Source organism: Apodemus sylvaticus, chromosome X, assembly GCF_947179515.1.
Source record: "Apodemus sylvaticus chromosome X, mApoSyl1.1, whole genome shotgun sequence".
NCBI lineage: Eukaryota > Metazoa > Chordata > Mammalia > Rodentia > Muridae > Apodemus > Apodemus sylvaticus.
This window is the reverse complement of record NC_067495.1, coordinates 106073030-106099504: the sequence shown is the minus strand read 5'-3', so window position 1 is coordinate 106099504 and position 26475 is coordinate 106073030. Positions and strand designations below refer to the sequence as shown.

The window sequence follows — 26475 nt, the reverse complement described above, 5'->3', positions numbered from 1 at the left end:
TCAAGGTGGTAATGTTTGGTAGTATTATACTTCATTTGACAGCCTTATTTTTCACAGATGAGGACAGTGTTGTATTAGAATCTTTCTCTCCCTGTCTATCCTTATATATCTGAGCACATGTCATGGTGCATAGCCCAGGATGGCCTCAAACTCCCAACTTCACTATCATACTCTCTCCAGTCTTGTGAGTTTGTGTGTGTACCAGTATGCTGGGCTTCATCCCTATCCTTTTATCATAGTCGGGACCACTCTCTGCTTATACTCTCTTCCTCTCTCTCATATTCGTTGCCATTCTTCCTAGTTGTTATGCTAGAACTTTTTGTCTCAAGAAAATGATGTCAATGGGAAACATTAGTTCAGACTACAAGTGCAGGGCTTGAAGCAGCCTATACTCTTGTTATACACTGTGTCTTGAGAAATGGGCATTCCTCTTAACTTCTCTGCTTTCCTTGTAATTCTTCCACCCAATCTGAAATACTTTTGAAAATGTGGGTGTGAAACCATGGAAGCTTGTAATTGTAATAATACAGGGTGATATTATCAATTTTGGGGGGGGGGAGAGGGTAACACTACAAAGGAAGAAAAGGTAGTAGGTAGGGCAGTAAGAAATGACAATCTGTGTGCATCCTTGGGAAAGTCATTTGGCTTGCTGATTCCCCAGTTTGCTTGTTTGTAAATGGAGGGCTACTACTTTTTATGCAAACCTAAGAAAATTTCTGAGCACAGCACATGAAATAATGGATCCAGGAAATGTGATGATGATGCTGGTAGCTATTTCCTAGCTTTTGCTTTCTCTCCATCTGGTCTAAGCATCTTCATTAGGAAAGAAGTCCATCATGGGGCACTGACTGTGCTTTTCATATCCTTACAAACTCCAACCTAACAAGCAGATGCATTACCTCATTGTGGTAAAGCATACCCAACTTCTAACAGCAATTACTCAAACCAGTTCTATTCTTTCCCCCACTAGCTTTCAATCCCTCACCATCTTTCTTTCATTCTCCCAACTCTCAGGCAAAAAAGCTTCTTCCTCGGGGGACCAGATCATGGTAGTTTCTTTTCAAACCCTAACATTCCAAAGTAAGCACCTACAATTTATGATCTTAACTGTCTTCCTGCAGAAAAACACACAGTGCAAAATATATATGTATCAAGAAGGGAATTGTGATGTAGTGAAAACAGAGCATAATACAGGGCAAAAAGAACTAGACTCTGGTTTGTCTTATGTACCTCACTAGGTTTTACTCTTGGGTAAATAACTTCCTTCTCATACACACATCTGAAAAACGATGGGGGAGGGTAAGTTAGCATTGAGTGGTCCCCACACTCTGGTCTAGTAATCATCAGATCAGGTTTCTGGTTCCGGTGTGTCTGGTTACTGTGACTGGAAAAAAAATCTGTTCCTGCTTTACTGAGCCAAACTCACTCATATGTAATGTCAGAAGGCCAAATTAAGTGATTCATGAAAGTTTCTGCCAATATGGGGGTTTGATGATCTTTTAAAAAGAAGTTCATTAAGCAAACATGAATTGTAATACCTAGTCTGTGCCAAGCACTTTTTGATGATGCTTATAAAGCCATTTAGAGTTAGATCCTGAGACCTCCAGTACAGATGGTGTTTGTTCCTGTTGGTCTCCAAAATTAGCATTATAGTGGGCTCATACAGGTAGTCCCTAACACTCCCTGTGATTTGGTTCCCCAATTTTCAATATCACTACTTATAACTCTAAGTAGTAGTGGTGAATCAGAGAGAAGTTACTGAAACATTCCACCATCTGCTTGCTAGAGACAGTTAACAGTGCTTTCATCAAGCTGCAGTGTGTGCTCTTGCTGTATTAGTAGAGAAATTAGCCAGAAAGCAATGGCAGGTTAATGGATTGGAAAGGAAGTGGTTGATTTTTGTCAGAGGAAATCTGGGAAAGCCATTTGTGAACTGGACTGAGGATACTAGCACTGGAAAGCCAGTGTCATGAATCTAAGGTTACTTGTTCCAAGGGAGATCTGAAAAGGCCCATGCGTGTGTGTGTGTGTGTGTGTGTGTGTGTGTGTGTGTGTATATGTGTGTGTGTGTGTGTGTGTGTGTGTGTGTGTGTGTATGTGTGTGTACATGCCTGCATGCCTGCATGTGTTCCCTCTCCAGAGAAAGACTGATTTTGAAATATTTAGGAAGATGAGAAGCTTTTTTGCTGTATCCAGCAGGGGATGCAGATGATTTTTTGAAAGCTAGTCCAGGTGTACATGCTGCTGTGGGTGTGAGTCCTGTTGCTTGGCAAGATGCCCCTGAGTTCTTTTGTGGGAAGTGACCTAGTGATGGGTATAGGAAACAGCAATAGGCAACTTTTCTCCTACAACTTTCACTTTGGTATGTACGTGCAAAGCACACACACAGTTAGTCACTCTAAGTCAATGAAACATCATAAACTGCCCTCTTAGATCTTAAATAGGGTAAGGGACAAGTCTGTGACCTGTCCCACTCTTACTTTACAAAATAAACTGAATCACAAAATCATTTAGCTGGGTCCCCAGGGACTCTGGGGACAGTCTTGCTTTCAGACTCCCTTCTCATGAGCGGTTCCATGTTGCATGTCAAGCGTTGTAAGCTTGCTAGCTGATTAGGTTGCGTTTGGGTTGCCATAGCAGTCACTAATTCAATTCTGTGTCTCTTCTACTGCAGCCTAGCGATTATAGAACTCTGAGCTAGGCAGAAGGAAGGTGATGGAAAGCAATATCTCACAAAGACCCAAATGACATTTGAGAAAATGATCTCCTCAAGAAGCAAGAGCCATATAGCACATCTATGAGTCCCAGCACCTGAAAACCTGATGAAAACAGACCAGTGGAACCTACACCGTAACTTGATTTTTGCTGCTGTGAACCATCTCATTTCCTCATCCTTGCACTGAAACCTGAGACCATGAGGAGCAGCCTTACTATGGTAGGCACCTTCTGGGCCTTCCTGTCCCTAGTTACTGCTGTGGCCAGTTCTACCAGTTATTTCCTTCCTTACTGGCTGTTTGGATCACAGCTCGGAAAGCCAGTATCTTTCAGCACATTCAGAAGATGCAACTACCCTGTGCGGGGAGACGGGCACAGTCTGATCATGGTGGAAGAATGTGGGCGCTATGCCAGCTTTGGTGCCATACCAAGCCTGGCATGGCAGATGTGCACGGTGGTGACAGGTGCTGGCTGTGCTCTGCTGCTCTTGGTGGCACTGGCTGCTGTCCTAGGATGCTGCATGGAAGAGCTCATCTCTAGAATGATGGGGCGTTGCATGGGAGCTGCACAGTTTGTAGGAGGTAAGACTGTCCTAGGGATGGAATAGGATGTGGAAATTTAGGGGTGATGGAAGTAGGAAGTATGATATTATAGAAAAAGGGAACTCAACTCTTTGAGGATGTTTGACTCCAAGGCTATGAATAAAAATTTCCTTGAAATTCACTGAGAATTCACAGAAAAATTAGATAGAAGATAGAATTGAGATTAATGGATTTGTCTCTTTTTGTCACTTAGAGGATGTCCACATAATAATATTGTCTAAAATAGATGTTAATGTAGAAGATAAATGAACAGTGATCGGTAGAGGTGGGGGTGATATAAAGGAGACCAGACATCAGACATAAAAATACAGCTGAGTAGGAAGAATACATTCTGGTTCTATAGTGCAGTATAGAGACTGGAGTCTATAGCATTTCATTATCTAAATATATAAACTCCAGTGAGGAGATTTTGAGTCCTTCTAGTTATGTGTCAATTAACAATAAAATAATACCAAACCGAAAATGTACTTCATTACATAGTTCCGTTACTGGACAATTATCCATTTTGCCTTGAAATAGCAACATAATACTCTAGGATATTACTACTCGCACATAAAGGTGAGGTCTATGAACTTTTCTCATTAGTTGTTATCTCAGAGGACAGTGATCAGATAAACATATACACAGTTGCTAAAATACCATTTATCCCCACCAATGAAATACATCTCTAATAGTAAGATGTTATGTATTATCTAAACAGACAACACATGACTACTTTTTGGTTTACAGCTAAGGCTAGCCCCATCTGGTAGCCATTAAATAAGTTTACCCAGATTTTTTTGTGGCTCTGATCTACCCTATTTTGTCTTTTGCTTTACTCAGGCTCCCCTTAATTTTAATGCAGTTGTCCTAGGATGCAGGTAGCAGGAGGTTAGTCTTTAAAAAAAAGCAAAAGGCAATACCGGACAGATTATAAGAAGGTAATGAGATAAGTTTAATTTCAACCAAGAATAAAAAGTAAGTTTCAGTAGGCAAATATAGGTAAATATTTGTTCCCTTGTGCATGCTTCCACAGGACATTAGAAAAAGTGCTGATAAAACTCGCTGCTGAAGTTTGTTGATACAAGTTTTGGAATCCTCATCCAATCCATTCATATAATTTCTGTTAGCATCACAGTGTGGGGAGAAAGGCAAGGAGACTTGGATTCCATTTGTTTTATGACATGGACCTATGCCTGCCTGTTCAAATGATATGAATGTTTCTATGCTTCATTTCAACTGAACATATTCCCTGGAAATATGATTCATCTCTGCATTTTTGCTCTTCTCTCCAATGACTGACTGCATTTAGCTGTTCTTGGAGTAAGAGGGAAGTAATTGCATCAGTCCATCACTATAAGATTACTCCAAGAACAGCTAAATGCAGTCCTATATCCTCTTTCCCATAAAGGGCATTTGTTATGTCTGGAGAAATTGTAGTTATTAAAATCCAGGAAAAGTGCCACTGAGAAACCCCTGGCTTTCTTGTTCCTTTATTCAAATTTACTGCAAATCTTTCACATATGTGTTATTTTATTTGCACTTACATCTTAATTTTCTACTGTTTTTCAATTAAAGATTTCCTAGAGAAAATCTGGTAGATTTCTACAGTGGTAGAAACAAGTTACTAATCTCTCATGGAGAGTTCCACGAGTATTACAAATCAGCCTTTGGCTCACTTTTTACCTATACTTGTGGGCAGGCTAAAGTTAACCTATCATCTCCTTGAACATATTTCTTCAGAAAATGAAACTTGACTAATAAGAGACATGGTGTTTCTTATCTGCTGGGATAACGTGAACATAAGACACATGGGTTAGAGCCATGACAGGGTTTCTCTGTGTAGCCCCGACTGTTGGTGGAACTGGATCTGTAGACCAGGCTAGCCTCCAACTAACTCATAGAGATCTGCCTGCCTCTGTCTCATGAGTGCTGGAATTAAAGGCAAGCATCCCCATGCCCTGCTATTTCGAGACTTTTATTTATGCTTATTATGTCTGAGCACCCATCACTTTGCTTCACTTGGATCTCTAAGAGCATCCAGATGAAATTTAGGATGCTGCAAGGGGCAGAAAGCAGGACAGTAGCAACAGCTTCTACAAAACTGCAGTATTAGCAACTTCTCCTCTAAGCTCCCTCCCTCTTTGGAGCCCATTTGAGACTTTTATATTTAAGGTTCTCTGTATAAAGCATCTTTGTTGATCTCATCTAAAAGACCTAGAAATTTGAAGGAAAATTTTGAGCCAAGATGTAAAATGATAATGGAGATTTTGACATCTCCAAGCTGTCTGGAATAAAACTTTAGCTTGGTGACAGATGATGTTTGAAAAGAAGTCAGAAGTGAATTACATTTGGACCTCAAATGACTTTGCCAACCTATATTCCCTAAGATCCTTGTTCATAGGAATATAGTTACCATGTTTACACCTATGTGAGTGTCTTTAAAAATCAAGAATAAAATGGCATTTTCAGTAGTGTTAGAAAGGGCAAATGAGGTTAGATGAAATGTAAAAAGCGTCTACACAGCTAAGAGAACAATCAGTGGCAGGATCAGAAAGCCTATAGTATGAGGGAAAATTCTTTGTCAGTTCTACTTCAGACACTGAGTTAATATCTAGACTATACAAAGACCTGAAAAAAGAAACACACATACATACACACAGATAATCTGTCAATCAATAAGAAAGGACCAGGCAGTTCTCAAAAGAAGAAACACAAATGGCCAATGAATATTTTAAAGTGGTCAATATCCTTTGCAATCAGTTAATGCAAATTAAAATTGATTTGGGAGTCCATCTCTCCCAATGACAAAGGCTATCGTCAAAAAAAAAAATGACAATAAAGGTTGATGAGAATGTGGGAAAATAAGAACTCTTATCCACTCCTAGCAGGAGGATAGACTGCTGAAACTACTATGGAAATAAACTTAAAGTTTTTTTCCACAAATATAATAATAAGAAATACCATATTAACTAGCTATACTATATTAGTATGAGCTAATACTAGTACTATACTAGTACTGTACTATTGTACTATAGTAGTATTGTACATACACCTACAGGACTATAGTTCTAATTCAGAGACAAATTACATCCTTGCTTGTTGCTGGACTTTGTTTATGATAGTAAGAAAAGAAAATCAGTTTATATTTCTATCAACAGACAGATTGGTAATGAAAGTATGGGTATGTACACACAACAAAATTTTACTTGACTACTGAAAAATGAAATAAATGAAAACATCAGAAAAATAAATGGATTTTGAATTTACATTATGTGAGATAGCCCAAATTCAGAATCCAAATACAAATGCTGCAAGTTCTCTCAGGTAGAGATTCTAGCTTTTCATGTATATATGCACGTGCATGGGTAAGCACACACACACACACACACACACACACACACACACACACACACACACACAGAGAGAGAGAGAGAGAGAGAGAGAGAGAGAGAGAGAGAGAGAGACGGATGTGGATGTAGATCATGAAATGAGAAAGAAGATGACAAGAAGAGAAAGAAGAGATGAATTGGGAAAGAGGTGCTGAAAGAAGAAGGAAGAGAGGGAGGGAGGGAGAGAGAGAGGGAGGGAGGGAGGGAGGGAGGGAGGGAGAGAGGGAAGGGGAAGAGAGGAAGGGCAAGTGAACATAGATGCATAGATGATCTGGAGGTGAGAAGACCATGAGAGGTGGAAGTACACAAGGCAGAGGAGAATAGCATACAAAGAGCAACCGGAATTATATTTGAAGACAATGTACTTCACAATACTTTGGATGCTAGTTTAAAGAGAAAAAGGTGAGGATATGTTGTCAGGATTATGCCCAGACAGAGAAATGATATTGCAATAGACTGCTAGACTTCAGCCGTTTCCCTGTCTGTAATTAGTCAGAAAGCAGCCATCCAAACCTCCTTTATGGAGAGCGGTGACTGTTAAGGTTATATCCCATGGGAAAGAATGGTGAGGTGTACTTTGAATTACCAGATTTTCTAGGATTCATTTTGCATTGGATCACTGCTGTGTCTTAAGAGAATTAGAGTCAGACCCTGAGAAAAAAAGGCTTTATCTGTGACAGGAAAGCAACCATGAGCAGTATTTGGAACTCCATGGATAGTAGACAGACTGATAGACAGACTGACAGACAGACAGACAGACAGACAGACAGACAGACAGACAGATAGATAGATAGATAGATAGATGGATAGATAGATAGAAAGAAAGAGAGAAAAGAAGATAAAGAGCTTTGGGGTTTGATTTGTGCTTCTCGTGCAGCCAGGGGAAATTGATTTTTCCCCCAGCCCGACTGCTTCTCGGCAGCTAGTGCATTAACCGAAATACATCAGGGGAGGAGCCAATTTGTTTCAGGTCTGGATTATCTCTGCCAGACCCCAAACCACTGAAGAGATGGAAGATCCATTAAGAAATCCCTCCTCGCCCTGCCTGACTCTTGTTCCCTGGTCTGGCAGCTGCCCATAGAGATGAGTGGTGGGAAGTGGGAGAGACAGGAAGAAATAAAGAGCTGCTGGCCTGACTCATACTCAGCAAGGTGACCTGATGGGGCCCTTGGGTCCCATTTGCTCCACCTGCAACTGATCCAGTTGGCCAGGCTCGGGTCCAGAGGGTCTTCCACTGGGGCCTCTCTGCCCTGTTCCAACCAGTGAAGGAAACATCTGGCCAGGAGATTATTTCAACACTGGGGATGCTGAGGTTTTCAACCAGCTGGCTCTCAGTTCCCAAGAAAATGATCATTTTTCCCATTCCCCCGTGTATATATATGCAAGATGTTTGTGAGTTATCTTTTTCTCTTCAGTGAGAACTAAACAAAGAGGGAAAAGGTGAGAAGTAAATGTAAAGGACTTCTTGGCAGGAAAAAAAGTGTAAGATGTTGGATCAGGTTACTCGAGGAAAGCCAAGAATCTTTCTAGAACAGCAAATGTATTGGAATCACCTGGAATGCTGAGAAGAACTTGAACTCTCTGACTCTCCAGTTTATTTTTTCCATTTTGATATATGCAGCAACAGGTGGAAAGCTGTGTGTTTTAGAAAAATATTCCCAGTGGCTCTGATGTGAAGCCTTTCCAAAACCCCAAAGCAACCCATTGCCCTGGACATATACTTTTTGTTAAAGGATAGAATTTAACACATTGAGACAGTAACCAGTGCATATCTTTGTGTAAACTCACAACATTACATTCTCTGAGCTGAATCTGTGTTGACACTGAAGGCAGATAACCGAGAAATTAGTCTCAAGAATGATATTGTCTTTGAAAACCATTATCCTTCAATACATGTGTACAGTGTTCAGTGACCCAATCAGGGCAATGAATACTTCCATCATCTCACACATTCTAATAGTTACTTTGGATGAAAAATGTTTCATACCTACTACTTTACTTATATTTAAACAAAACATATAGTTCTTACATTGATTGTTAACTTATTGTCACAATAGTATCCAATAGTGCATCAGAATCTGTTCTGTCTAACTGTAACTCTATGAATTCGTTCCACACCAATTAAAAGAAAATCATTGACTTTTCATGACATTATAAATATCTTCTGATGTTTCACCAGATTTCAACCCATTTATTCTTCCTATGCTGAGAATTTTAAATGTTGCTTTCTTGTTTGTAAAGTAATGAGAAGGTTTACGTACCAGTCAGTAATCACATAGAAAACTGAAGTTTAGGTTCTTAAAGTACCTTTTACACTCTACTATTTTGTCTGACTCCCCACCCCCCTCTCTCTTTCACACACACACACACACACACACACACACACACACACACACAGTCTGTGGATGCCAAGGGAGAACTTGAAAAAACTTGGTTCACTTAGCACTCTCCCATCCACTGTGCTAGTCCTGGGCATAGAACTCAGGTTGGTAGGCTTAGCTTCCAGTGCCTTTACCTGTTGCACCATCTCAAGGGTCCACAGATATTTTCTTCAATTTTCCTTGTTTCCCTTTTTAGAAAGAAATTCTATGGGATTGATTTGCAGAACATATCATGCCCCATACTCATATGAAGAACCTATGCTGTTTGTTTATGCACTTAGATTCATGATGGCTTCAACTATGACTGGGGCCCTGGTGATCTACTTTTCACATACCCTCTTAGTATGGGTTAGTTTTAAACATATACTACAACATTTTTCAAACATGCACAACCCCAAACTACAATAGTACAGGCGAATCTGAAGCATTCTGCATACTCAAATCTCATTCTCAGGTCTCCACTGTAAAATCTTTAAGTACAATTACAGTACAACCCAAAAGTGTTTAAGGAAATTGCCAGTACAACCCAAAAGTGTTTAAGGAAATTGCCTTCAGTTTGTTCGTAGGATTGTTTCTGTAACTATTTCTGTCGGAAGATATTTACTCATTGCTCAAAGGCCAGATCCAATTCAATGTTTCTATGTGAAGCTTCATTGAACTTTCACCATCTCTAGCCAATATAAACTATCCTACAGCATTGACAGAGAATATCAGGGCAAATGAATGGGGGAGGAGAACTAGAAGGAAAACATTGTATATGTATGTGTATATGTATATGTATATCCATATGCATATGTATATGTATGTGATGTATATGTATGTATGTATGTATATATTCCCTAGAATCATATTTTCTAGAGTTATGTGCTACCTGAGGTTGTTGTGAGAGAAATAAACTGAACAAGTCAATAAGCTTGAGTGCCAACTTTGCTTTTGTTCAGAGTAGTCAACTCACTGGGTGCAGTGGAGCATGCCTGTAGGCCCAGTCACTTGGGAGTAGTAATGTGTTATGCTGATTGGGTGTCCATACTAAGTTCAGCCTTAAGATGGTGACCTCCTGGGAGTGGGGGATCACCAGGTTGCTTAAAGAGGGGTACCTGCCCCAGGTCGGAATAGTACTCAGAGCAGGTCAGAGTAGTCCACTTGTAACAATGTGACTGTTCACTTACAAATGGGGAAGAGGGATGAAGCAGTTTTGTAATATCCAGTGAAATGGTTAATAAGTTTAAGAAATAAGCATCAGACACTGACCTACTCGGATCATGTGCTGGAAAGAGGGTTTTTATAGTTACTGGGCCACAGGAAATAGCTATTCTGGGTGACTAGGGAATCTGGGGCAGAAGTGTAACTTACTTGGAGGGTTTCATGTTGTTTCAGACTTACCACCTGAGAGGGTTTGTTTTGATGTTACTGTTGCTGTAATGTCTGAAACTGATCAACATCGGCCTCTGTGTGGTCAGTGAAGGGAATTTCAATTACAGCAACACATTTAGACTATTTTGTATCAGCAGCTACCTTAGAAGGGGAACTAGTGAAGGGACATGAGATGGTGAGAGAGTGGTGCATTGAACATTTTATTTGTCTAGGAGAGAGGAATGATAATCATACCTCCAAAAGGCTTTATTTTTTGCAGCAAATGAGACTAAGCTGGAATAGACTACTACTACTACCACCACTACTACTATTTCTTACCCTTCTTCACCTTCGCCCTTTTTCCGTTCTACTCCTTTTTCTCCTTCTTCTCCTTCCCATACTTCTTCACCTTCTCCCATCTTTCTTCTCCCTTCCTTGCCTCCTCTTCATTCCCCTCCTCATCCTCTTTTTTCTAGATAGTTTCTTAAGATGTATTCCATACTGGCCTGAAACTTGCTATGTAGAACAGGGAAGCCTCGAACTCACAGAGGTCCACCTGGCTCTTCCTACTGAGTACTGGGATTAAATATGGCCACTACCATACCCAATACAGGCAGAAATCTTATGGTTAGAAAGGCAGTAAAAGTAGGAGTTAGCAAGAACACACTGTAGTAATACAAACCAGAATGACAGCTCATATGTGGCAGACCTAGGATTTGAAAGTAGATTGGGGAATGGGTGGAGGGAAGAGGGCTTATGGGACATATGGGGAGGGGGAACCGGGAAAGGGGAAAGCATTTGAAATGTAAACAAAGAATTTAGAAAATAATAATAATAATAATAATAATAGTAAGAAGAAGAAGAAGAAGAAGAAAGAAAGAAAGAAAGAAAGAAAGAAAGAAAGAAAGAAAGTAGTTTTTTTCCCTGTTATCAAGTCACCTGCTTTTATGACTATAATTGGTTTCTTTTGGTTTTCTTTGTTTGTTTGTTTTTAGTTTTGGTTTTTTTCATTAGTGTTGCTACCAGATCAGGTACATCTACATCCAAGGGAATTTTAAGAATTCATATTCTCCCATTGTGTGTATATGTGCTGTGTTTTCTTTGTCTATTCATCTGATGATAAGCTTCTGGACTCGTTCCATAGCTTGGCTACTGTGCATTGTGGTGCAACACACTAACCATGGGTGCGTGCATCTCTGTAATGTGCTGATTTACATTCTTTCATGTGCATGGCCAAATGCAGGTTTTTGTTTTAGCTTATTTTTAATTGTTTCTTTTGAATTATTATGTTAAAATGCATGTACTATATATTTTGATCATATACATCTCCTTGTTCAACTTATCCTACATCCTCCCCAACTCCCTATGCACTCAACTTCATATTCTTTCTCTCTCAAATAATCCTAAAAAGCCAAAAAACACAAATCAAAACGAACAAAAAAGAAACAAGACAAAATTATCAAATGTACATTTTTAATCAGTTGTAACTCTCTTATAAAGTTGCAGGTTCCAGCACAAGCAAATGGCTTCCCTGGTGCTAGTTACAATCCTAAATAGACAAGGACAACTGTAGGGGACAACCTAATTAAGTAAGAATTGTCCTGTGATTTCATTTTTTCTTTTAAATGCATCTTTCCAAGACAAAGTTTTCTAGCTACAATAAGATGTATTGGGACTAAGAGTCAGTCTGGAGTCAAATATGTGCATGAATCATGTTTTCATTCTATTGTATTTAGCATATAAAAAACACTACAAGGAATGGGTATTGAGGCAGTACCCATGTATGTTGACGTGTGTTGGGACAAGACCCATGCTTCACAGAGACACTGGCTTTGTCATTAGGTACCTCTATAAAATTGCAAGATAACACCTTCAGTTTGGCAGTTTTTAGTGGAGTAATGGTTAACTTCTTAGCTTTTCAGCTGTTATGACAACAAAGTGAGGAAGCAATTAGCAGAGGAATATGGTTAGAAACTAGGAGAGGAGCTACATACAGGGAAAGGCAATTGTTTAATAATAACAAATCTTAGCTGAGTACTTTAAATATCTGCAACCTGATACTTATTAAACTCATTGGCCATTGGAATGCCTGCCTACGATATAGTATTCTTATGCTCTCCATTTTAAAATGGAGATGATTGAGGCAGAGAGAGACATTGAGTAGCTTGTCAAAAGTCAGGTGGACTCTGAGTTCTTGGAAGATTCCAGAATGTGTTCTCCTAAGCCATGTTATTTTGTCTAGATCTCATGCATTCAGTTTTCCCAAGCTTGGTAGAGCTTTTCTTCCTACAAGGTAGTGATTCTTGAAAAATGAATTCTGGAATAATATAGCTTGTAAGGGCTTCCTTTCTTTTTTATTAGAAACTTCTTGCCAATAACTAGCTACATAAACTTGTGAATGCAGACATAATATCTAAAGGTCTTCTATGCAGGATTTTATGACAGAAGGGGTAGGAGGGGAGACAGTGAGAAGGGAAATGATGTGAATATAGTAGTTATATATGAAGTTCTTAAATAAAAATCCTGAATAGATTAAAAAAAACAAACAAACACAATGTCTTAGAAAAGATGTCATGGGGCTGGAGAGATGGCTCAGCCGTTAAAGGCTAGGTTCACAACCATAAAATATAAGAAAAGATGTCATGATTCTAGCAGCTATCCAGAATGATTGCACAACCTGACTTAGAAAGTTCCTTCAGAAGGCTAGCTACTTTTAGAGAGGATGGGAAAAGTCAGTTTGTCTTTCTTTGTCTGCTTGTGTTTGTGCCTTCCTTCCTTCCTTCCTTCCTTCCTTCCTTCTTTCCTTCCTTCCTTCCTTCCTTCCTTCCTTCCTTCCTTCCTTCCTTCCTTCCTTCCTTCCTTCCTTCCTTCCTTCCTTCCTGCATTCCTTCCTGCATTCCTTTCTTGCTTCCTGTTCTCTCTCTCATCTCTCTCTGTCTCTGTCTCTGCCTTTGTTTCTCTCTTTCTCACATCCCCCTACCCCCCACCCACCACACACATTTGTTTTCTTTGAAATAGGACCATATTCTATAGCTAAATCTGTCCTGGAAGTTCCTATGAACCCAAGCTACATAGTCATTCTGATCTCCCAGCCTCAGACTGCAAAGTCTATGAGCAAGAGCCACCACACCCAGCTTCTCAGTCTTTAGTAACTATTCCTATTGCAACAGGAAAGGACTCAGTTTTCCGTTCCACTTTTGTCTCTACCCATGGTGTGTACTCTGAACTATCTCATATTACAGCATTTCAGTTTATCTAGGGTGAAAAAGAAGGGTATTGTTCTATTGCCCCTGGATAAGTTCCAAAGTCTAGAAAGGTCTCTGAGTGACCACTTTCATTTTCTGGAAGACTATAAGGCAGATAAGAATGTATTCTAATTTTAAGCTTTCAATTGAAGAGGGGAGGGTTAATGATTAATGAGACCTTTCTATAGTTTCCAAAGTTCTTCTCACTGTCAGGAATGTTCTTCCGTTTTCCATTTTAAACCCTTTTTGCTATATATTAAGATCCTTAATTTCTGTTATAGAGACATATATGTTAAGATCCTTAATTTCTCTTCTAGGGACCAGAAAAAAAGCTGGTTATCATATGCCAGACAAACTCACTTGCTAAATTAAAGGTCCTCTTTAGGCAAATTGTGCCTTTTGTACTTCCTAGGATGTCTATGATGAAGCATGAGAAGTAAAAGTGAAATGAATACAGAAGTCCATGGGATGGCCTTCTTGTGCCTGTCCAGCTCAATCCAGGACTTCAGGAACTTGTAAATTTGACATTTAGTCACCACTGCTTACCCATCTGCTTCTGTGTTCTGGTGTCCAATGCTTCCTGACAGCACATATTTTACAGGTGGTCTTGAAATCAGGATATATGTTATCGGGACCAGACTCCTACATAGAAGAAGTGGTTTCTATTTTATATTTTCTTTTCTTTTCTTTTTTTTCAAGTCAGGGTATCTCTGTATATCCCTGGCTGTCCTGGAACTCACTCTGTAGACCAGGCTGGCCTCAAACTCAGAAATCCACCTGCCTCTGCCTCCCAGAGTGCTGGGATTAAAGGCGTGTGCCACCATCACCTGGCTTATTTTTTATTTCCTTTGTTGACAGTAAGGGATTTGTCTCATAATTGTATTCCTGCCATTGTTTTCCTCTAGCCATTTGCTCTACCAATTGCATCGCCTAACTTACCAGGATTGGGTTCACAAATTGTGGCTTTAACTTTACAGAAACTTGATTCCCCTACCTGGTCTTTGTTTTATCCCCATGTCTGTGCTATCTGCTAATTCTGTTAGGAGTTCTATGTTTTGTCTTGTTTTCTCTTGCCTGTTTATCTTTTCTTCATATTTTAGGACAACCTAAGTTGTCTCTTGAACATGCCATGAAACATGCATGAACCATAATTCTCCTGCCTTAGGTTCCCAAAGTGCCTAGATTACCATCATGCACCACCATGCACTGTATATTTCTTAATTAAATGTTTCAGAAGTCAAAATCTAGTCCTGCTTTTCTTGAGGTCTGGCTATAATGGCACCTAGAAGTGGTTAGCCAATGAATTTGGTTGCCTTTAGTGTTGTGTGGCAATATTTGTTCTGAATTACTACAGCTAAAGTCCTGGCAGGTTGTGGGTTATAAAATGTGAGTCAGGTGCTCTTAGAATGGAATGGTGGTAGGTAAACCCAGAGTTATAACTGTGGCTTTTAGAATAAGATGGTAAATAAACTTCTGTAGGGTTTACCTATAATGACCAAAAGGCCAATGGGAGATAATCAAATGGGGTTTTATTAATTCTTTTTTTTTTTTTTTTTTTGGCTGTGAAGAAATAGTCTGCAACAGCTTAAGGAGGTTCATTTCTACTCACAATGGAACCTGAGGCACTGAGAACTCCCTTCCAAATGGTGGTTGGAGTGCGAGGTCACACTGCATGTTCAGTTAGAAAGCAGAGATGAATGCTGCTGTTCACCCTTTCTCTTCTTTACTTGCTCTAGCATGCTGATGCATAGGAATGCTGTGATCTACATCCAGGGTCTCTCTTCCCATCCATCTCAGTTACCTCACTGGAAAGGGCCACACAGATATGCCCAAAGATGTACCTTTTTTTTTTTTGTCTTTTTTTTTATTCGATATATTTTTTATTTACATTTCAAATGATTTCCCCTTTTCTAGCCCCCCACTCCCCGAAAGTCCCATAAGCCCCCTTTTCTCCCCCTACCTTTTAAGTGACTCTCACTCCCACCAAATTGACAGTCAAAGCTAATCATTGCAGGGACTTAGATGTCAAAGGAGGAAAAGAGGCTTGGATTTTGGTTGAAATAATATTTTGAAAAAGAGAGAATAGTGCCCTGTGCACCACATGAAGCCTCCTCAACATGCATGCACTTTGTGGCTCTGTTCAGTAGCTTCACAGAGAGTTTCCCAAAATAGGTCTCATAGTGACACCCTGTGTGAAAACAAAGAAAAAAAATGGCTATTAGAGTGAATGGACCTATCTTCATTTCCTATACTATTCTTTGAGTTGTCTGTTCTCTCTCTCTCTCTCTCTCTCTCTCTCTCTCTCTCTCTCTCTCTCTCTTTCTCTCTCTCTCTCTCTCTCTCTCTCCCCCCTCTCTCTCTCCCTAATCACATTATGTGTGTGTGTGTGTGTGTGTCTGTCTGTCTGTCTGTCTGTCTGTCTCACTCCACTACCTATGGTATGATACAGTGATCCTGTTGAATTGACAGTATGATAGAAATGAAGTATTTTAGAGTAAAAAGGTAAGTGTCAGGCCTTTGTTGGGAAGGCAGAATTAAAGTGAAACAGCCCTGGGCAGATCTTGGGACAACAGGAAAACTGTTGTATTTTTCTACCTGTGCCTGTGCTTTTCTTTCCAGGGCTGCTGATAAGCTCAGGCTGTGCATTATATCCCTTAGGATGGAACAGCCCGGAGGTAATGCAAACATGTGGGAATGTCTCCAATCAATTTCAGTTAGGTAAGGCGGATGGGCAGAATGGCAGTGATGGTTTATGGGCAAAATGACTTCAAATGTTTACCTCTTGGGGAGTCCTCTGTGACTAATGGCACTTGTCTGCATTTGTCATGCTGTCATCTTGTAGGAGGTGGTGTGATCATCTGAATTCTTTTGCCTTTTTTAACGTGTAAGGGTTGGCTTTAAAATTCCCCTTAATTAATTCTCTCTCTATGTGATTTATACATCTTTATCCAGGCGCTTTTGGCCAGTGTAAAGAAACTAACTATAGAGTAATTTGAAGTGTGTGGCATGCAGACAAATTTTTGGTATGTGTTATTTTCTATCACTTACCTGAGGAGAAATATAAATGAATGGAACAGAAAAAGAGAGATTCATTCTCAGAATTCATATTCTTTCTTGCTTTCCTTTATGTGTAGGTTAGAGGAGAGTAAATACAATGTTTATAATAAGTAAAATGCTTATGAGCATTTATTATATTTTATGCATTATATCACAACCAGTGAGAATAGCAGAGAAGAAATGGGTAATGGAACACCTTCTGGAGAAGGTGTTCAGTAACTTACTTAGAGCTTTTGGTTAATAGAACCACAGTTTAAATTAAGTTCATATATGTGATGAATTGCTGCATTGTTTTCAATAGAGAAGAAATGGAATCAGCCTAATATGCATTAATATAAAATAAATAATGAAAATGGGGCACAAAATGAATATGCAGATCAAAATGAAAAAATAAAACGAGAAACCATGGCATAGAAACACAATGGAGTTTTTCAGCCATGAACATTGAACAAAATTTTGACATTTTGAGGAAAATGGAAGGAACTATTATGTTAAGTGAAATCAACCAAACATACAAAGACACGTATCATAAATTTATCCCTTATGTTGAAACTAAAGCGGAATTTAGGGGTATCTACGTCTGTGAGAATAGGACATAAAACTAGGAAGAGGACTTTGGGAGTAGAGGAGGTCTAAAGGGAATGATAAAGAGCAAGAAGAGACAATGGAATGTTTGTAACATGAAAACAGGAGACATAACGACTGTCAGAGAAAGAAGACTAATGAGAGGCGGAGAAGGAAGATAGTACATGAGGGACTAATCCCAGCACTTGGAAGGCAGAGGCAAGCAGATTTCTTTCTTTTTTGTGGAAGTGTATTTATTCATAAGCAATGACATACATGCTCTACTAGTGTGTATGTGCTTAATTTAAGCTCCTCTTGCAAAAAGAAAACTTCCAAAGGAAGTTCAAAAGGAAGAATAAAAATTCAAAAGGATGGATCAGAAGCCATCTCCATCTCCACATCTTCATCTCCACTGTAGTCTAGGGCCTTTTTTAAAAAATGGAAAACCACTAGATGGAATGATCTTCCAGCTTGTCTTCAGAGAGAAGTAGAGTTAAGTTAGAGCTTTCTGAGAGAAACCATGCAAGTCAGGTCAGCTAGACCTTGTGAAGAAAGCTCTTGGGCAGTTGACTTTGGCTATTGAGACAGTGCCAAATCACCTTGACACATCTCCAGCAGTGGTATAGCTGTTTTACTACCAAGCACTGCTGTTTGGAAAGGACTCTGTGTTGGAAATAGATTGCCAACATTCCCTGGATAGACCATATACACCATGACCACAGTGAGGGGAATCTCAACAGGTTGCTGTTCCCCTGAGCACTCCACACTTGACTAGGCCTGGTGATGCTGTCCTTTTATTAGTACCAGAAAGTGTGCAGAGTGTGTAAACTACTCCCTGTGGGGACACCTTAGAGTTGAGGGTGACAGGCTTGGCATAATTTCATTGCATATGATTTATAATCAGAACATTAAATCCAGGACAGTATAAACTTGATTAATGGCTTTCCAAGTTAAATATGAGAGTTACTTCATGGGAAAGAGATGGGAGAGACAGTACCTGTGCCTGGTCCAGGAGTCCAGGAGTCCAGGAGAGAGCCTGCTGCAAGTACACTTCTGTGAAGATAACTGAAAGTTATACAAAATGCTCCAGAGGTGCAGTGTGTGGTCACCCAAGCTGGGTGAGCATTGAGTGGTATTTTTGAGTGACACATGTTCTCGAGGCCAGCCTGGTCTACAGAGTGAGTTCCAGGATAGCCAGGGTTACACAGAGAAACCCTGCCTCAAAACACACACACACACACACACACACACACACACACATAGTATATGTATATACATATATGCACATATATATGCGTACATACATAAAATATATGTATATACATTATATCACATACATTGTTTGTAATATACAATATATTATATTATACATATTCATATACATTAGAAAATGTAACAATGAAACCTACTGCTTTATATTTTAAATAATTAGTGAAAAGAAAAAGTACTTCAAATACAATTGATGTTTTCACACATACTGCCCTGATTATATCTCACTATGTCTCCAGCAGAGGTAACTATTACCTGCAATTTACATGTTTTAAAGGTTATATACACTTAAAATGGTGATTGTATATGAACATTATATTCACTATCATATTTTATTCTCTTTTATGTAGTAGCATTATTCTGAGAAAAAGAAAACTTTCCTAACTTTTCACCAAATAAACAAAGAACGGGGTATCAGTTTTAATGACGCATCAACTCACTTTTCAGTGCTTGACAAATTCAACATATTTTTTGCACAGACTCATAGGCTATTTAAACAAAAAGAGATTTAGCTATTACCTGCCTTAGGAGGTTGCTTATTATCTTTATCCTTTATATTAAGTATTACAACTTGTGATTCAATGTATAACATGCTTGCTCTCCAAGCCTGAGTACCTGAGTTCAGATCCACTGCAGTCATGTGAAAAGCTGGGCCTGTCCATGCACATCAGCAACTCCAGTATTGTGGAAAAACACTTGGAGGCAGGCAGAATTTTTAAATTTAATTTAATATTTTACTTATTCACTTTACATCCCGCTCACTACCCTACTCGCTCTCACCTCCCACAACCCTTACCCCTTCAGACCTCCCCTTCTCCTCTGAGTAGGTGGGGGCCCCTTGGGTATCTTCCTCGCTCACCTTGACACTTGACATCTCTGCAAGGCTAGGTGCTTCCACTCCTACTGTGGTGAGACAAGGTAGCCAAGCTAGAGGAACATATCCCATGGATAGGCAACAGATTAAGGGATAGTCCCTGCTCCAGTTTTTCAGGACCCACATGAAGTCCAAACTGCACAACTGCTACATATGAGTGGGGCGGCCTAGGTCCAGCCCATGTATGTTCTTTGGTTGGTGGTTCAGACTTTGAGAGCCCCAAGGGTCCAAGTAAGTAGACTCTGTTTGTCTTCCTGTGGAGTTTCTATTACCTTGAGACCCACAAACCTTCCTTCTATTCTTTCCTAAGAGTCTCCAGGCTCCTTCCACTGTTTAACTATAGGTGTCTGTATCTGTCTTAGTCAGCTGCTGGGCGGATCCTCTCTTGAGGACAGCCATGTTTATGTCTGCAAGCATAACAGAGAACCAGGAATAGTGCCGGGGATTGGTGCATGCCCATGGGATGAGTTCAAGTTTGGTTGGTTATTGATTGGGCATTCCCTCAGTCTCTGCTTTATCCCTTGTGCCTGCATTTCTTGTATAAAGGATAAGTTTTGGTTTGAAAGTTTTGCAGTTGGCTTAGTGTCTCTATTGCTCCACTGGGGTTCCTGTAACCAGGCCGATTTTGAAAGCTCACTGGTCAGTGTTCTTAGCTAGTGGATGAACTCCAGATTCACAGAAGGAACACTGTCTCAAGAAAAGTAATATGAAGAATGATTGAGGAAGACAGTCCAACCTCTGAGCACCACACCACACAAACACACACACACACACACACACACATACACACACACACACACACACACACACCCCACACACACAGACACATATGCACAAACATTAAAGCTCATTTGCTTCCATATATCTATATATTAGTTCCCTTTGTAGTATATAATGGGTAATCATTTGTTCATATCTGCCCATCTGTTTTTCTTACTGGGATGGATACACTATGATGTAAAAGACTTCGGACACACACACACACACACACACACACAAACACAAGTGATGCTTTTTTGCATACTTTTTGCTTGAAGAAATCTGCTCTTGCCTCTTTGACCTAAAGACAGGGCATCAGAGGCCAAAAAACCTGATCATGCAGTCCAAGTTTCCTGACCTAATGTGTTTTCAAACCATTAAGATCCAAAGATTTTGCATAATGTCTTGAAAGAACAGGGACTATCATGGTTCCAAATTATAATGCTGTCACTACTGTGACAAGGACAGTTTCTTTAAATACTAGCAGAGGAGATTCTGACTTCAATTGGGAAAATATTAGGAAGACATCCCTAATAATCTGTGATTTTTATAAGAAACCTGAGAGATTGGTAATATTATCCAGGGAAAATTCAGGAAAAAGAGAATTCTACATACAGAGACAGGACAATATTCTATAAATTGGAAGTGACTTAGATATTGGAGAACTGGAGAATCAGTGTTGCTTGCTTGAGCTAAATGAGTGACAAGAAGTGTACTAGATGACCAACCAGTTGTGAGTCACAATCTAACTTTACAGTGCTTTGTGTTTTATCCTACCTGAAATGGGAAGGCATTGAACAATTTTATGAAAGACAGAGAGACAAGATGTGATTAACACACTTGAAAAGTTCTTCCAATGGAGTTGCAGAGAATCATTTTGAAAGATATGGCAAGAGCAGAAGAGTCAGATGGGAGGATAGTCTTAGACTAGGCAGAAAGTAAAAAGAACTGGCTGTCTGAATAAAGTAGACTGATCACAAACATCCCTTATCAACACTATTTGACCTGTCAACATGGACGGGGAAATTTCACAATTTCCCACCACTAGATGAAGAGGTAAAGACATTTAATGGCTATCTAGAGAGGGAGAGTTCATCTTTTTGCAGGGTGAGCTCTCAGTAGGTTGTCCAGTCCCATAAGGTCAGCTCCCAATACAATACAATACACACACACACACACACACACACACACACTCACACACACGCATAGCTACATGAACTTGGGAGGTTATATTTATATATTAATTCATATATATATTATATACATAAATAAACATGCATAAAACAATGAAAATTTTAAAAGGAGATGCTGAATTTGATGGGGAGTATAGAGGTAGAAGGAAAAGAGGGAGAGGAGATGATAGAAATACAATACCCTTATATGTAATTTTTTTATTAAACGAATAAAATTTATTTTAGAATAAACAAATCTGTATTGACATTTTAAGTCATCAAAATAGCTTATAATAGTTAAATGCCTTTTAAATAAACACAATGTTTTCTGAAGCTAAAAGTAATATGTATTCAACCAGTTTTTAAAATCTATTTGGAACATTAAACCTGATATAAGTATAAAAAATCTCTTATGAAGTCGTCTATGAAAGGAAATTGTGACAGGTTAGTGATGAGACAGAAACTGTTCCAAGGGAGAATATGCAGTATAAGTATCACTTCATGGAATAATTTAGGTAGTGTTCCTTCTGTTTCTCTTTTGTAGACTAATATGAAGAGTATTGGTATTAAGTCTTTTTTGAAGGTCAGATAGAATTCTCCACTAAACACATTTGGTCCTAGACTTTTTTTCTTGGAAGTCTTTTAAAGTCTTCTATTTATTTAGAGGTTATGGGACTGTTCAGATGGTTTATCTGATCCTGTTTTAACTTTGGGATTTGGTATATGTCTAGTAAATTGTCCATTTCATCCAGATTATCCAGTTTTGTTGAATATATGCTTTTGTAGTAGGATCTGATGATTTTTTGAATTTCCTCAGTTTCTGTTGTTATATCTCCTTTTTTCATTTCTGATTTTGTTAACTTGGATACTGCCTCTGTGCCCTCTGGCTAGTCGGGCTAAGGGTTTATTTATCTTGTTGATTTTCAAAAAGAACTAGCTCCTAGTTTTTGTTGATTCTTTGTATAGTTCTTTTTGTTTCTACTTGGTTGATTTCAGCCCTGAGTTTGATTATTTCCTGCTGTCTACGCCTCTTGGGTGTATTTGCTTCTTTTTTTGTTCTAGAGCTTTCAGGTGTGCTGTTAAGCTGGTAGTGTGTGCTCTCTCCAGCTGCTTTTTGGAGGCACTGAGAGCTGAGTGTTCCTCTTCACATTTTTTTATTGTGTCCCATAAATTGGGGTATATTGTGCTTTCAATTTCATTCAATTTTAAAAAGTCATTTAATTTATTTCTGTATTTCTCACTTGACCAAGTTATCATTGAGTAGGGCATTGTTCAGCTTCCAAGTGTATGTGGGTTTTTTGTTGTATTTGTTGCTATTGAAGACCAGCCTTAGTCCACAGTTATCTGACAGAATGCATGGGATTATTTCAATCTTCTATCTATTGAGGTTTGTTTTGTGACCAATTATATGGTCAGTTTTGGAGAAGATACCATGATGTGCTGAGAAGGTATATTCTTTTGTTTTAGGATGAAATGTTCTATAGATATATGTTAAAACCATTTGGTCCATAACTTCTGTTAGATTTACTGTGTCTCTGTTTAGTTTTTGTTTCCATGATCTGTCCATTGTTGAGAGTGGGGTGTTGAAGTTTCCCGCTATTATTGTGTGAGATGAATGTGTGCTTTGAGCTTTAGTAAAGTTTCTTTTATGAATGTGGGTGCCCTTGCATTTGGAGCATAGATGTTCAGAATTGAGAGTTTATCTTGGTATACTTTTCCTTTGATGAGTATGAAGCGTCCTTCCTTATTCTTTTGATAACTTTTGGCTGAAAGCCAATTTTATTCGATATTAGAATGGCACTCCAGCTTGTTTCTTTGGACCATTTGCTTGGAAAACTGGTTTCCAGCTTTTTACTCTGAGGTAGTGTCTTTCTTTGTTATTGAGGTGTGTTTACTGTATACAGCAAAATGCTGGGTCCTGTTTATGTATCCAGTCTATTAGTTTATGTCTTTTTATTGGGGAATTGAATCCATTGATGTTAAGAGATATAATACTGATTATTGCTTCCTGTTATTTTTAATGTTATTTTTTATATTTGTGTGACAATCTTCTTTTGGGTTTGTTGAAAGAAGAGTACTTTCTTGCTTTTCTAGGGTGTAGTTTTCCTCCTTGTTTTAGAGTTCTGCATCTATTATCCCTTGTGCTGGATTTGTGGAAAGATATTGCATAAATTTGTTTTGTCATGGAATATCTTGGTTTCTCCATCTATGGTAATTGAAAGTTTTGCTGGGTATTTGTGTTCTCTTAGGGTCTGTATAACATCTGCCAAGAATCTTGCTTTCATAGTCTCTGGTGAGAAGTCTGGTGTAATTCTGATAAGTCTGTCTTTATATGTTACTTGATCTTTTCCCCTTACTGCTTTCAATAATATTTCTTTGTTTGGTGCATTTGATTATTATGTGATGGGAGGAATTTCTTTTCTGATCCAATCTATTTGGAGTTCTATAGGCCTGTTGTATGTTTATGGGTATCTCTTTCTTTAGGTTAGGGAAATTTTCTTCTATAATTATGTTGAAGATATTTACTGCCCCTTTAAGTTCTGAATCTTTGCTTTCTTCTATACCTATTATCCTTAGGTTTGGTCTTCTAATTGTGTTCTTTATTTCCTGATGTTTTGGGTTAGGAACTTTCTGCATTTTTCATTTTCTTTTACAGTTGTGTCAATGTTTTCTATGGTATCTTCTGCACCTGAAATTCTCTCTTCTATGTCTTGTAATCTGTTAGTGATGCTTGAATCTATGACTCCTGATCTCCTTCCCAGGTTTTCTATTTCCAGGGTTGTCTACCTTTGTGATTTCTTTATTGTTTCTATTTTTCTATTTCCATTTTTAGATCCTGGAAGATTTTGTTCAATTTTTTTACTTGTTTGGTTTTGTTCTTTTGTATTTCTTTAAGGGAGCTATTTATGTTTTTCTTAAAGTCCTCTATAATCATCATGAGATGTGATTTTTAAATCAGAGTTTTGCTTTTCTGATGTGTTGGGATATCCAGGGAGAACTGGACAGGAACTGGTGGTGGGACAACTGGTTTCTGATGAATCCAATAGTCTTGGTTTCTGTTGCTTATGTTCTTGCCCTTGCCTCTTGCTGTCTGGTTATCTCTGGTGTTATCTGGTCTTGCTGTCTATGACCATGGCTTGTCTCTCCAGCAAGCCTGTGTGTGTGTCAATACTCCTGGGAGACCAGTTCTCTCCGGGAGGAATTTGGGTATGGAGAGCTGTGGCACAGGGTCAGCTCCAACGTGCACATGGAAAATGGAAGGATCCTGTCCCCGACTGTTCCTTGGTTCCTGTGTCCTGATGGCTCTGAACAGGTCCCATTTAGGCCAGGAAATTGAGCAGAAGTGGTGGTCTTACCTGTGCTCACAGTTGCGTCCACATTTCTGGTAGACCAGAACTCTCCTGGCAGTATTTGTATATGGAGCACTGTGGTACAGGACCAGGTCTGGGCACAGACAGAAATCAGAAGAACCCTGTCCCAGGCTACTCCTCATATCCTGTCTCCTGAGGTCTCTGTGCATGTCCCTTGGAGCAGAAGTGTTGGTCTTACTTGTGCTCACAGGCATGTTTGAACTTCTGGGAGACCAACTCTCTTCTAGTGGTATTTGTGTATGGAGTGCTGTGGTTAATAGGATCAGTTCTGGGTGCAGACAAAAACAGGAAGGTGTAATTTTTGTTAATGAAAAGTATATTTGTCCCTTGCATCCTCAGGTTAGTTTTTGTATATTTGGATTCATACAAGTATGGAAAAAATTGATAAAAATTCTTCTTGTACTACAGATGTACATTGTCATTATTTATCTATAAACAATGGAGTATAGCAACTGCTTACATTTAGTATATTATGATAAGTAATCTTGAAATGCCTGAAATACACATAAAGAATATATAATTCCTATCCAACTACAATGCCATTTTATATCAGGGACTTGAATATCTTTTAATTGTGTTTGAGTTGCTAGACCTAATCTCCAGTACACTATGAAGGAGAGGAGAGAATTTAAAAATGTTCAATCCACTGTGAAAGGTATTAGGTTTGGTGTGGGTAGGAGAAGACTAGAAATTGGAAGACAAGAGAAGTAGCTGTGTTTAGAAGAGGAAGGATAAAAGGGAATCTTAGTTCAGACATTTGTTAGTTGTGTCTATGGAGACTAAATGTGAATGTTAAGCAAGTGGGCTGACCGCAGAGGGGACTCTGGCCATATGTTTAGAAATTGGGAGTTCTTAGCATGTATATAAAATGGCTATAAAGAGGAATGTGATAACAATGACTAGTACCTTGTGAAGGTGTAGTTTACAAACAGGTGAAGTTACTTTTACAAGATCTGCTCAGCTATGGGAAATGAGTAAAAAGAAAGATTATTCTAAGTCTTGGAAATTCTCACTACATAAAATTAGTGAGTATATAACCAAACAGTGGTGGTGCATGCCTTTGATCCCAGCACTCAGGAGGCAGTAGCACTTGAATTTCTTCAAGTCCAGGCCAGCCTAGTCTACAAAGTGAGTTTCACTGCACCCAGGGCTACACACAGAAACCCTGTTTCAGTGAACAAAAATACCTATGTGGCATTTATTATCCATATAACTACCCGGTATATCTTGGCATCAATTTGCTAATTAGCCTGTGTCTTAGATTATTTTGTATTTCTATAACTGATTACTCACTACTTAATAATATACAAAGACAAAATGTTTAACTTGGTGTAACAGTGTCTCAATGTATCAAGACATGCCGAGGAAGCAGAAAAGGAATTGGATTTGTACAGAAAATTCATGTATATATGCAAGGACACAAGAGAGAAACTATTGCTCTTTTCTGTCAAGCTACTCTTTCCTGGGAACTGGTCTGGGCTCAGGAGATCTGAAATAGTGCTTTGAAGAAGCATTTATCCATTTATGTTCATGGAGATCCTATTACCCACTAAGCCTCGCCTCTTAAAAGATCCCACTACCTCAACACTGACTGGGAAGACCACTTTTCTAACACATAATTTTCTTTGGGAACAAACCATATCCAGAGTAGCCTTATTGTTCTCATGGGCCTTGTGCATATTATCATAGTCACTATGAATTCTTTGTATTCATTCTCTGCCTCTAGATATTATGGTCTTCCT

The 26475-nt window shown here is 39.0% G+C and overlaps 1 protein-coding gene across 1 annotated transcript in view; it reads left to right on the top strand.

Moving 5' to 3' along the window:
- The first annotated feature begins 2914 nt into the window (after nucleotides 1-2914).
- The window catches only part of Lhfpl1 (LHFPL tetraspan subfamily member 1), a 42407-nt gene continuing 18846 nt past the window's right edge, over nucleotides 2915-26475 (top strand). The window contains exons 1-2 of the mRNA XM_052171724.1: nucleotides 2915-3296; nucleotides 16287-16385. Coding sequence (XP_052027684.1) covers nucleotides 2915-3296; nucleotides 16287-16385 — 481 coding nt within the window. The remainder of the gene's footprint in view (nucleotides 3297-16286; nucleotides 16386-26475) is intronic.